The sequence below is a fragment of the Hypanus sabinus genome, chromosome 2 (genome assembly GCF_030144855.1).
Source record: "Hypanus sabinus isolate sHypSab1 chromosome 2, sHypSab1.hap1, whole genome shotgun sequence".
In the NCBI taxonomy this organism is placed as follows: Eukaryota; Metazoa; Chordata; class Chondrichthyes; order Myliobatiformes; family Dasyatidae; genus Hypanus; species Hypanus sabinus.
The window spans coordinates 28,546,345-28,558,848 of record NC_082707.1 but is presented as its reverse complement, the minus strand read 5'-3'; the positions used below and the strand labels follow the sequence as shown (position 1 = coordinate 28,558,848).

General features: G+C 42.0%; 2 protein-coding genes across 3 annotated transcripts in view; one reads left to right on the top strand and one right to left on the bottom strand.

Annotated features, from left to right (window-relative positions):
- The window catches only part of atr (ATR serine/threonine kinase), a 140,425-nt gene extending 130,357 nt beyond the window's left edge, over positions 1-10,068 (bottom strand). Inside the window, exons 1-3 of one of the 2 annotated variants that reach the window (XM_059993514.1) lie at positions 9,919-10,068; positions 4,510-4,601; positions 683-850 (exon numbers count right to left, since the gene is read on the bottom strand). In XM_059993514.1, the coding sequence (XP_059849497.1) occupies positions 683-850; positions 4,510-4,601; positions 9,919-9,977 (319 nt within the window). In that variant the 5' untranslated portion in view covers positions 9,978-10,068. The remainder of the gene's footprint in view (positions 1-682; positions 851-4,509; positions 4,602-9,918) is intronic. The other variant, XM_059993520.1, reaches the window with a different exon arrangement.
- An 877-nt stretch (positions 10,069-10,945) lies between these two features.
- The window catches only part of LOC132407294 (plastin-1-like), a 130,699-nt gene continuing 129,140 nt past the window's right edge, over positions 10,946-12,504 (top strand). The window contains exon 1 of the mRNA XM_059993609.1: positions 10,946-10,964. The gene's annotated coding sequence lies outside the window, so the exon portion shown is untranslated. The remainder of the gene's footprint in view (positions 10,965-12,504) is intronic.

Here is a 12,504-nt window from a genome sequence, read left to right as displayed (position 1 = left end):
ACCCCATCAATTTATTTCCTTTATTTGCTGCAGAACAATTGTGTTCCACTCAGTAGTCAAAAACTATCAAGCAGCAGCATGTCGGTCAAGGACGTTAGTAATTCTAATTGATTTGTTGAAATCAGGAGGGTATTATTTGAAAACAGTTAATTCAATACGCATGAATTATGTTTGGTCAATCCTGTGGGCAATAATAAATATATTTAATTTGTAATTAATCATCAAAAAAGAGATTAAAAATTCACAATCTTTAAAGACATGGATATAAAGGTGAAGTGTCTCTTTTAATCTTCAGCATAATTTTTTAACGGGTACTATATCAAAAAATCTTCTTTGATGAAACAGAACATGGTTGAATAAGCTAGAAGTTCATATTTCATATAATTCAATTTCAGAAAGAAATTGCATGCTGAACAAAAAGAATATTTTTGCTATGATCCCATTCAGTTCAGGCTTCATAGTTCAACACGCATTGTTCCTTGAAACTGACTCCACCAGGTGGAGAAGCAGAATAACAGCATTCTGCTTCTGCATTAACTCAGAAATTGATGCCAGATTTTCTCCACCGCAATTGTGTGCTGACATCTGCATCATTGCTCTCACATTCCCAAACTACATTTCATTAAGTCCAGAACTTCAATGGCTATCACCCTATTTATCTGTAGGTTCTCCACAGACTCACCAATACAACTACTTTCATCATCACTACTGTGCCGCTGAATTTCCTTGGTTGGCTTTTGTGGAGCGCTCACAAACATAAGAGGGAAGGATTTCATAATGTGTTGAATAAAATCAAGCAGCATCACACACGTTGGCTGAGAGTCAGTCTTCTTCAAAAGCTCCAGAGCAACTGAAATTTAAACAAAAAAGATAACATAGCTTGGTGCTCCCTGTAAATCCTTGCGATTTGATTTCACGTAAATGACACATTTCACTGTATGTTTCAACATATGTGTGACAAATCATCCATGAATGATATCCTTTTAATTTTGTTTTAAGTGTTTCCTCATTTAGCTCAGTTTGCCTGTGAGGAGTTATTGGGACATTTCAACATTTAGTTACAAATGTATCAGTGAGGGAGCCATTAATCTATTTTCTGTCTGTATTGTACTTTGTGCTGCAAGTTTATTATGGGTAATTTTGTCACATGGGTTGGGGTGTGGTAGAAGTAAAGAGTATAGTTACTATAGTGAAATATATCTATTTCACTGCTAGGAGTATTAGGAGTAAAGGGGAAGAACTTAGAGCATGGATCAGTACGTGGAACTACGATGTCGTGGCCATTACTGAAACTTGGCTGGAGGGAGGGCAAGATTGGCTGATGCAGGTATTGGGATTTAGGTGTTTTAGAAGGAATAGGATGGGAGGTAGAAAAGGGGGCAGGAGAAGCATTACCAGTCAGGGATAGTATCAGAGCTATAGAAAGGAAGAACGCTGCAGAGGGAGTGTCCACTGAGTCAGTGTGTGTGGAAGCCAGAAATAGGAAGGGATCAATCACTGTGTTCCTCAGGACACCGAGGAGAAGATAAGCAGGCAGATTTTAGAATGGCGCAGGAAATACAGGGTTGTAGTTATGGGTGATTTCAACTTCCCTTATATTGACTGGCACCTCCTGACTGCAAGGGGGATAGATGGGGCTGAATTTGTCAGGGGTGTTCAAGGATTCCTGACACAGTATGTGGACCAGCCGATGAGAGGAGAGACCATACTGGATCTAGTTCTGGGAAATGAACCTGGTCAGGTGACAGACCTCTTGGAGGAGGAGCATTTTGGTGAGAGCGACCACAACTCCCTTAGCTTCAGCATAGCTATGGAAAAGGATAAAAATAGACAAAATGAGAAAGTGCTTAACTGGGGAAGGGCTAACTATGACAGAATGAAGCAGGAACTAGCGAGAGTAAATTGGAAACAGATGTTCAAGGGTGAAAGCACAGAAGTAATGTGGAAGAAGCTTAGGGACCACTTGTGCTGGGTTTAAGATAGGTTTGTCCCACTGAGACAAAGAAAAAATGGTAGGAAAAGCAAACCGTGGCTGACGGAACACGTGAGGCGACTCGTCAAGAGGAAGAAGGAAGAATATGTTAGATATAAGATGCAGGAAGCAGGAGGGGCTCATGAGAAATATAGGGTAGCTAGGAAGGAGCTTAAGTAAGGACTTAGGAGAGCTTGAAGGGGGCATGAGAAGGCTTGGCATGTAGGATTAAGGAGAACCCCAAGGCATTCTACGTATGTGAAGAACAGAAAGATGACAAGAATGAAGGTGGGGCTGCTAAAGGATAAAGAAGGCAACATGTGCTTGGAGGCGGAGGAGGCTGGGGAGTTCCTAAATGAATACGTTGCTTCAGTATTCACAAGTGAAAAGGACCTTGATCAGGGTGGGGTCAAAATAGAACATGCCTGTGTGCTGGACAATGTAGAGATTAAGGAAGAAGTGTTGGATCTTCTTAAGAACATCAAGATTGATAAGTCCCCCAGGGCCGGATGTAATATACCCCAGGTTGCTGTGGGAAGTTAGAGAAGAAATCGCTGGAGCAGTAGCTATGATCTTTGAATCCTTTTGGCTACAGGAGAAGTACCAGAGGACTGGAGAATGGCAAATGTAGTTCCCTTGTTTAAAAAAAGGTAATAGGGAGAATCCTGGGAACTATAGACCGGTGAGTCTTACGTCAGTGGTCTGCAAACTATTGGAAAGGATTCTTAAGGATAGGATCTACAAGCATTTGGAGAAGTACAGTCTACTCAAGGATAGTCAACATGGCTTTGTGAAGGGAAGGTTGTGCCTCATGAGCCTAATTGAGTTTTTTGAAGAGGTAAGAAAAGAAATTGATGAGGGTAGGGCAATAGATGTGGTCTACATGGATTCTAGTAAGGCATTTGACAAGGTCCCCCACGAGAGACTCATCCAGGAAGTCATGAGGCATGGGATCAGTGGAACCTTGGCTGTTTGGATAAAAGGATTGGCTTACAGGAAGAAAGCAGAGGGTAGTAGCGGAAGGAAAGTATTCTGCCTAGAGGTCGGTGACTAGTGGAGTGCCGCAAGGATCTGTCCTGGGAACCCTGCTCTTTGTGATTTTTATAAATGACCTGAATAAAAATGCGAAAGGATGACAGTATGTAAGTTTGTGGATGACAAGAAGATTGGAGGTGTTGTGGATGGAGCTGTAGGTTGTCGAAGGTTACAAGAGGATATAGACAGGATGCAGAGTTGGGCAGAAAAGTGGCAGATGGAGTTCAATCCGGATAAGTGTAAGGTGATTCATTTTGTAAGGACAAACCAGAAGACTGAATACAGGATTAATGGTCAGTTACTTAAGAGTGTGGATGAACAAAGGGACCTTGGGGTTCAAATCCATACATCCCTCAAGGTCGCTGCACAAGTTGATAAGGTGGTTAAGAAGACCTACAGGATGCTAGGCTTCATTAATGGGGGGGGGGGGGGATTGAGTTCAAGAGTAGAGGTCATGTTGCAACTCTACAAATCTCTGGTGAGACCACATTTAGAATATTGTGTTCAGTTCTGGTCACCTCATTATAAGAAGGATGTGGAAGCTATGGAGAGGGTACAGAGGAGATTTACCAGGATGCTAAAACAAGCAAATCTGCAGATGCTGGAAATTCAAGCAACATACACAAAATGCTGGTGGAACGCAACAGGCCAGGCAGCATCTATAGGAAAAAGTACAATCGACATTTCTGGCAGAGACCCTTTGTCAGGGCTAACTGAAAGAAAAGATGGTAAGAGATTTGAAAGAGGATGTTGCCTGGATTGGAAAACAAGTCTTTTGAGGCAAGGTTAGCAGAAATGGGACTTTTCTCTTTAGACTGTAAAGGATGAGAGGGGACTTGATAAGAGGTCTACAAGATTTTGAGAGGCATAGATAGGGTGGATAGCCAATACCTATTTCCCAGGGCACGAATAGCAAACACCAGAGGGCATATGTACAAAGTTAAGGGAGGGAAGTTTAGGGGAGACTTCAGGAGTAGGTTTTTTCACATAGTGGGTTGTGGGTGCCTGGAATGACTTGCCAGGGATGGTGGTGTAGGCTAAAACATTAGGGGTATTTAAGAGCCTGTTGGACAGGTACATGTTTGAAAGAAAAATAGAGGGTTATGGGGTAGTGTGAGTTTAGTATTTTTTTAGGAATATATGGGTCGGCACAACATTGAGGGCCAAAGGGCCTATACTGTGCTGTAGTATTCTAGTGTCTAATATTCATACTTTGTCTTTAGTTCAGATTTTAGTCTGGTTAAAGAAGGGAGCAAGTTAAGGGAATTATATTTTTTTGATGACAGCTTCATCTATTGCTTATTGTTTAAGAACGCTTGGTATGATACATTTAGGGATAAATATATTTTTGAGCTACCTTGATAACCCTTACCCTACAACCACAGTAATCTGAAAGCTAGTTATTAATATCTAACATTAGTGAGATATTGACAAGGAGTGATGGTGCATGGGGAATAAAGAGAGTCTAAGAGTTTAGAGCAGATTACAGTGGAAGTACTTACCAACATCAACATCTGTCAGCATCTTGTCAACAAACTGACAAAGAATCTGCCTTGGCTTTTGCACCACTATGTTATAATCATCTGGACTGGCACTGTTAATAATAAAATCAACAATTTTTCAGGTTAAGTACATTCATGCAGTATAATCTTATCTAAAACAAATTAGACTAATTGGATTAAACTGTTTCCTTATGTTGACTGCCATACATCTCACTTTAAGCAACAACTCTTCCTCAAAGGCTCTGCCATTAAACTGCTATTTCCCTCAAACCTCCTCTGTCGCATCCTTGAAAATAATAATGTCTCCTAACTTTCCACTTGAATATCTCTTGATTCAGAGTAACATTCTATAGCTGGTCAGTGGTGCAGTGGCATCTTCACCGGACTTCAAGGCATGGTCCCAATTCAAATTCGGCCGGCTCCTTGCACACTTCCCATCCATGCTGGGTTGAGCGTTGAGCTAGCAACTTGGCCTCATGAAAAACAGACAAATGCTAAAGAAACAGCAAGGTTGCCACCTGATGCATCACAAGGCACAAGGAGCACAACATCACCAAACATCCTCCTACAGCATCAAAATTAAGCATTAGTGGCCTTGTGATGATTGGTGACTATAGCAAAATATTTATTCTCATTAATCTCCATGTACTGCAGCATCAGTGACATGACTAAATTGTCTTCTTCCAGTGCCTCCATTAAGTCCATAAGATATAGTGGAAAATTAGTCTATTAGGCTCATTCAGTCTGCTCCACTATTCCATGAAAGCTCCCTCTCAACTCCATTGGCCTGCCTTCTCCCTGTAACCTTTTGACACCCTTACCAATCAAGAACCTATCAACTTCAGCTTTAAATATACCCAATGAGTTGGCTTCCAGAGCAGTCCCTGGCAATGAATTCCACAGATTCAACATTATCTGGCTAAAAAAATTCCTTCTTGTCTCTGTTCCAAAGGGACATCCTTCTATTCTGAGACTGTGCCTTCTGGTCCTGGACCCCTCCACAATAGGACGCATCTTCTCCACATCCACTCCATTTCGACTTTTCAATATTCCATAGGTTTCAATGAGATGTCCCTTCATTTCTCTAAACTCCAGCAAGTGCAAGCCCAGAGCCATCAAAAGCTCTTCATAAGTTTCATTCCTGGGATCATTCTCGTGATCCTCCTCTCAACCCTCTTCAATACCAGCACATCCATTTGTTAGGTAAGAGACCCAAAACTGTTCACAATACCCCAATTGTGGTCTAACAAATGCCTTAGAGCATTACATCCTTGTTTTATACTCCAGACCTCTTAAAATGAATGCTAATATTTCAAGTGCCTTCCTTACCACTCGCTCAACCTGGAAGTTAACCTTTGCACCCCTGGTTTCTGAATTTTCTTCAGTTTAGAAAATAGTCTACACCTTTACTCCTTCCACCTAAGTGCATGACCATACACTTCCCTACACTACATTCCATCAACCATTTGTTTGACCATTCTGCTCTTCATTCTCACTTGGTACCTCTCACACTGCAGTACTGTGTAAGATTTGCACACATGCGTTCACATCACAACCTGGTCATTTGATCACTTTCATTGCACTTAGGGGCCTTGCTGTATGCAAATTATCTGCGGTGTTTTTGCTTATAGAACACAATGACTGCTTTTCAAAATTATTACATCGGCTGTGAAATATTCTGAAAGGGGCTCAGACTTCTTCCAAGTCACAAGATTCAGGGCCTGTTCTACAAATATGACTCACCCAACAGTGTGCCATTATTTCAATTGTCAGCATCAATATGATAACAAGTACAAAAACTATGAATTACCACTTTCATCATCGTTATAACAGTCAATCCAGCTGGCAAGGCATCACACTGCCAGAACTAAGTAAAAGGCGCAAAGTGAATGGTAGTAAGGAAGGTACCGTACCTTCAGCAACTTTGAAAGCTCAGCACCACGGCAGGCTGCTTTCAAGCCTACAGAGGTGGCAAAATCAGTTGCCAACCTTCTGATAGAATTCGCTTCTGTGAGATATGGGCTTTACATGTGTCCTGCTTCATTCATAATATACAATGCCTGATCCAATGAAGACCATCAACTTTGTGATGGAATCTGGTTTCCCAGCTGTCCACCGACAGTAATGTAGTCTTACTCACTCCCAGGTTCAGGAATACTTGCTGCGGGAGATTCTTAAGCAAGGTATCATCTGCAAAATACTTGAGGAAGTGCTACACATAAAGCTAACTCCATATATATTGGTTTCCAGTCCACTATTTTACTCCTTGACAAAAAAGGGTAAGATCAAATTTCTGAAGTTAAAGAGTCATACTGCACAGAAACTAGCCTCTTTCAACCTTTGCACCCATGCCAACCATTGGAAACTATCTATTCTAATCCCAGCTTCACAGCACTGAGCCTTTAGTCTTTTATCCCACAGCATTTCAAGCGTCTATCTAAAAAATTCTTAATAATACCCACCTGCAATATTAGATTTCAATCACCCTCTGGATGAAAATATTCTGTCCCCCTCTGGTTATAAATATCTCTTCTCAAGGGAAAGGTTTCTTACTACCCACTGAATGTCTGCTCTTCACAACTTCTAAGTCCGTCACCCTTCATGACTTCATCAGTGCTCACTTCAGGAGTAAATTGATCCATCCCAGGAATATCCTTGTGAATCTATGTCTCTTCCAGTGCAATCACCCCCATTCAATGTATCACAACCAAAAGTGCACACACTACTCCAACTCTGGATTAAATAACTTCTAGTTACGTAACACACCTTCCCTGCTCTTATATTCTTCACCCCAGCTTCTGGAGGCAGGTGTAACAAATGCCCTTTCAATCATGTTAACTGCCTGCACTGTTGCTGTCAGTGATCATTGGGAGTTTCCTGTGTACCTCAGAGTTTCATGCCATTCATTGGTTCTGATTTGTTGATCAGAACCAAAATGTAGCATCTCACATTTTGCAGAATCATCTGCCATTTCCCTGGTGGCTATCTTACCAACAGATCAATATTGTTCTGTAGCTTGGGATTGTAATTGGTTTATTATTATCATATGTCATATTGTCATAACAGCCTCCCACTCAATGTCAGCCAGACCAAGGAACTGATTATAGACTTCAAAAGAAGGAAACCAGAGGTCCATGAATCAGTCTTCATCACAGGGTTAGAAGTGAACAGAGTTAGCAACTGTAAGTTCATAGGAGTTATTATTTCAGAAGACCTGTCCTGGTCCCAACATGCAAGTGCAATTACGGAGAAAAGTACGGCAGTGCTTTTACGTCCTTAAGAGTTTGCGGAGATTTGGTGTGTCACCTAAGACTTTGGCAAACTTCTATAGATGTGTAGTGGACTACGGAGTATATTAAGTGGCTGCGTCACACCCTGTTACGGAATCACCATGCCCTTGAATGGAAAAAGTAGCAGATCCAGCCCAATCCATCACAGGTAAAGTCTCCCAAACATTGAGTGTACCTACATGAAACGCTGTTGCAGGAAAGCAGCATCCATCATCAAGAACATGCTCTCTTCTCGCTGCTGCCACCAGGAAGATGGTACAAAAGCCTCAGGACTCACACTGCCAGGTTCAGGAAGTTACTACCCCTCAACCATCAGAACCAAATGGGATAATGTTACTCTCTCCATCGCTGAAATGTTCCCACCACCTATGGACTCACTTTCAAGGGCTCTTCATCTCATGTTCTTGATACTTACTAGTTATTTATTTATATCATTGTTTCTTTTTCCTGCATTTGCAGTTTGTTGTCTTCTGCACTCTGGTTGATTTGAGTGGCTTTTCATTGATTCTCGTATAGTTATTATTCTATCAATTTGTTGAGTATACCCACAAGAAAATACATCTCAGGGTTGTATATGGTGACATATATGTAATTTCATAATAAAATTTTACTTTGATCTTTGTACCAAAGTACAGTGAAAAGCTAGCTTTGCATGCTGTTCATGCAGATCAAATCATAGCACAGTGCATTATGGTTGCACAAGGTAAAACAATAACAGAATGCAGAATAAAGTGTAACAGCTAGAAAAGCGTAGTGTAGGTACACAATAAAGCGCAAGATCATAACAAAGTAGATTGTAAGGTCAAGCTCTAATTTTATTGTAATAGAGCACGTTCATTAGAGTTCATGACAGCAGGATAAAAGCTGTCCTTGAGCAAGGCTTTTGCATTTTCTGCACAATGGAAGAGGGAAGAAGAGAATATCTGGGGTCTTTGATTATACTGGCTACTTCACTGACGCAGTGAGAAGTACTGAGAGTCCATGGAGGGCTGGCTGGTTTCCATAATGTGCTTAACTATGTCCACAACTCCCTGCAGATTCTTGCTGTCACAGGTGGAGCAATTGCTAAATGAACCATGCTTGAAACACCCACATAGGATGTTTTCTATGGGGTGTCAAGAAAAATTGTTAATGGTCAAAGAGGATAAGTCAAATTTCTCTAGTCTCCTGAGAAAGTAAAGGCATTGGTGAGCTTTCCTGACTATGGTATCTATGTGCTTGGACCAGGAAAGATTATTGGTGACATTGAGGGAAAAGTTATTGTCATTACATCATCTTATTAAGGTCTCTGTCTCCTTCCTGAACTCCAAATTACTGCTATTGGAGCAGACTTGCATATGGAGTTGAAGCAGAAACTGGCAACATCAGCACCAGAAGTAGAATAAGGGGCTGAAACACCAGTGGAGCACCAGTGTTGAGGATATGTTGCTGCCTATCTTTACAGCTTGTGATCTGTTGGTCAAGAAGACCCGGATCCAGTTCCACAGGGAGGTACTGACACCCAGATCTCAGAGTTTGGTGATACCTTCCTCACAATCAACCTTACCGTTAGCCCCGATTGGAAACGTCAACTACTCCTTTCTCTCCAGATATATTGCCTAAACTGTTGAGTTCCACCAGCAGGTTGCTTTGAACACAACTGTCATCTGCAACCTCTTGTATTGGAACAGTCCAGAACAGAGGGTTCTACCTTAAAGCAAATTCTTATCAGTGAAAAAAATGTCACTTTACAGTTTGTGACAAACGTAATTGGCCATAATATCATTTAAATATGGGCATGACTTTTAACCGATTTGTTTGAAACTTAATTAACACATTTTGTTTATAAATAAAGCCATTGACTCTACAGTGAACAAAAAACACTGGAGGAATAACCAAATGAAGGGTCTCAAACAGAAACATCGATGTCCCTCTACTGATCACGCCTGACTGCTGAGTTCCCCAGCAGTTTGTTTAGTTTGTTTTTATTTCGTGATTCCAGCAGTCTCCTGTGTTTCCGCATCTACGAGCACAACATTAATATGTGCAAAGTTTGCCAACAGCCCAGGAACGAGGCCTGCTGGGCCTGATCTCTCCGTGGACGCTACCGGGTGGAATGAATCAAAGGTGCCGAGCTCACCTTTCCAGCTCCCGCAGAGCCGGTAGAATAGAGGCCATCTCCAGCCCCTGTTCACACATCTTGGGGTAGTATTCACCAACGTTGCAGAATCAGGAGCTCGGGCTTTGTAATTTCACATGGATCACCATGTCCCGCCGCGGAAGTCACGCAAATCAACCCGCCGGCGTCTGCCCCGCCTACATGACGCACTGTCAGCCAATCAAGACCACCTTCCCCGCTCGAGCCTCCTGTCAAACCCCGCCCACTGCCGTGCGCCCCTGCGCCGCTCTCCTCCAATTGCCTGCGAGGCACCGGCCGCACGTCCGCCTCCCGACTCACCGCGCCCGCCTCTCCCGCGAGCCGCCACCAGACTCCGGCCCGGCCCGCCCACTTCGCACCTGGCCTCGCTGATTCGCCGGGAACGCCACGAGCCCCGCCCACACGCTCGACCGTCCGCCGCTGCTGTCCGAAAATTCAGTGTAGTTTGTCACGGTGCAACGGCCATTATCCTTAGTATTGGCTGTGGATTCAGCAGTAACGCTAATGAAAGAGGATCTTTCAATAGAAACTGTAAAATGACATGCAAATTAGGTCAACAGAACCACTTTGATGGTAGGCATGTTCATACAGGTTCTTTTCACCTGTTGTGTATGATGACATGTAATTATGTACTTCAATAATTTACTAATCGAATGAATGAATGAATAAATAAATAAATAAATAAATAAATAAATTGATAATAGTAATTTGAAATTTGAACTCGATGCTTGCATACTTTCTTTCTACACACAGCTTGACACCATACATGTAGGTGACCACTGCGGGAAGGACGAAGAGAAGAAGTGGAGTCATCGAGGCGCCGTCATGACAAGCTTTTTGCACCGATCTTTTTGGTGATTGCTCATCATGTGGCGTTTCTGTAGCATTCTCCAGTTTTTTTTTTAACCAGGTCGAGTTGCTAGCTCGACGCTCAAACCCAGCGCAGATGGCAAGCAAGGGAGCTGGCTGGATTCGAACTCGGGACTCCGGAGTCCAGCGCTGATGCCGCTACGCCACCAGCCGGCCTGGTAAGAATTATGTTGGGTATATTTTCACCGAGGAGATAGTTCCCCCAACCTCTGCCAATGATCCCTCCCTTCCCTCTCACCTCTTTATATTTGCCATCTTCCCGTTGGACTCTCAGTTCTGTCGAAGGGTCTTGACACAAAATGTTCACCATCCCTTTGGCTACAGTTGCTACTTGCTGAGTTCCACCGGCTTTTAAAAAAAATTTAGATCATTCATTAACATGAAGGTTAAGGTTCATGTTTCATCTTTTTTGTTGGGAATGGACAAGCATTTGAAAGTGCTAATCCGAAAGTAAGGAAATAAAACAGTATTCTCAAAAATAAGCAATCCAGTAAGTATAAAAGCAGAACATACTGTCAACACTAAGCAAAGCAAATCAGAAACGGTGAAAAGTCTTCACAGAAATTTTTGTGATATGGTATGAGGGCACCATGGTACCAACTTGAAAGGGTAACAGTAATAACCTTCTTCAGTGGCACAGAAAGAGATACTGGAGGCGTCTTTATGGAACAAAAATATAGTGCTTCAGTGAAAAATTAATCATTTGACACACCAAGGTTCGAGTTTCAGTTAGTGCAAATGCAGGTATTAAATAACCAATGAAAGCAAACAAGACACAAATTGCTATTGTCATCGAGTGTAATAGAAATCCCAAAGTAATTACCATTTTCAGTGCTTTGCTGCAAACAGGTGAAATGTATACAGAACAAGGCTAAAGAGAAAAGGTAGGAAGTACTTTGTAACAATTTACGTTTTTGGATGGCTGTTCTTATTGTAAATGTTTCTTTGCGAGGTGAGCAGTAGTGACGTAAATGCAGCTAATTTCCATTTGACCTTCTTTTCCCCAATGCAACAAATGTAAGAGTACCTTAAATTAGACAGGAACAGGTATTACTCCCTCAGGAGAAAAAGAAAGTAAAGGAGGCACACTCCACTAGACCACTATTACATCATCAAGCTGCTGCAGGTAAATGTCAAAGAAGAGGGGGATGGCTGTGTTTCTGTTACTGGCATCACAGTTTGACATGCCCACAGCTGAAACTGTACACTCTCTCTCTCACACACACACACACACACACAATCTTCAATTTTGAGACTTGTTCAATCAAAGGAACAATTTCAATGGGTTACTTATTTATTTAGTGATACAGTGCAGTAACAGGCCCTTTTAGCCCAACGAGCTCGCACCACCCAAGTTACAACTTCTGGCTAATTAACCTACTAACCCATGCATCTTTGGAATCTGGGAGGAAACCGGAGCACTCTGAGGTAACCCACATGGTCACGGGGAGAACAAGCAAACTCCTTATAGACAACGCTGGGAATTGAACATGGGTCGTTGTCGCTGTAATAGTGTTACACTAGGCGCTACCATGTCACCTGTAAATATCCATACCATCTGTAAAAATATGAATGGTGCAGTATCAACAAAGTAAGGTATGTAATTCTTTATTTTACAAAGGGCTTTTTATTTGAAATTTAAATCCCATTTCTTTTTCTAAAGATACTGACTACTGTTAATATTTCCAACATTTTCAG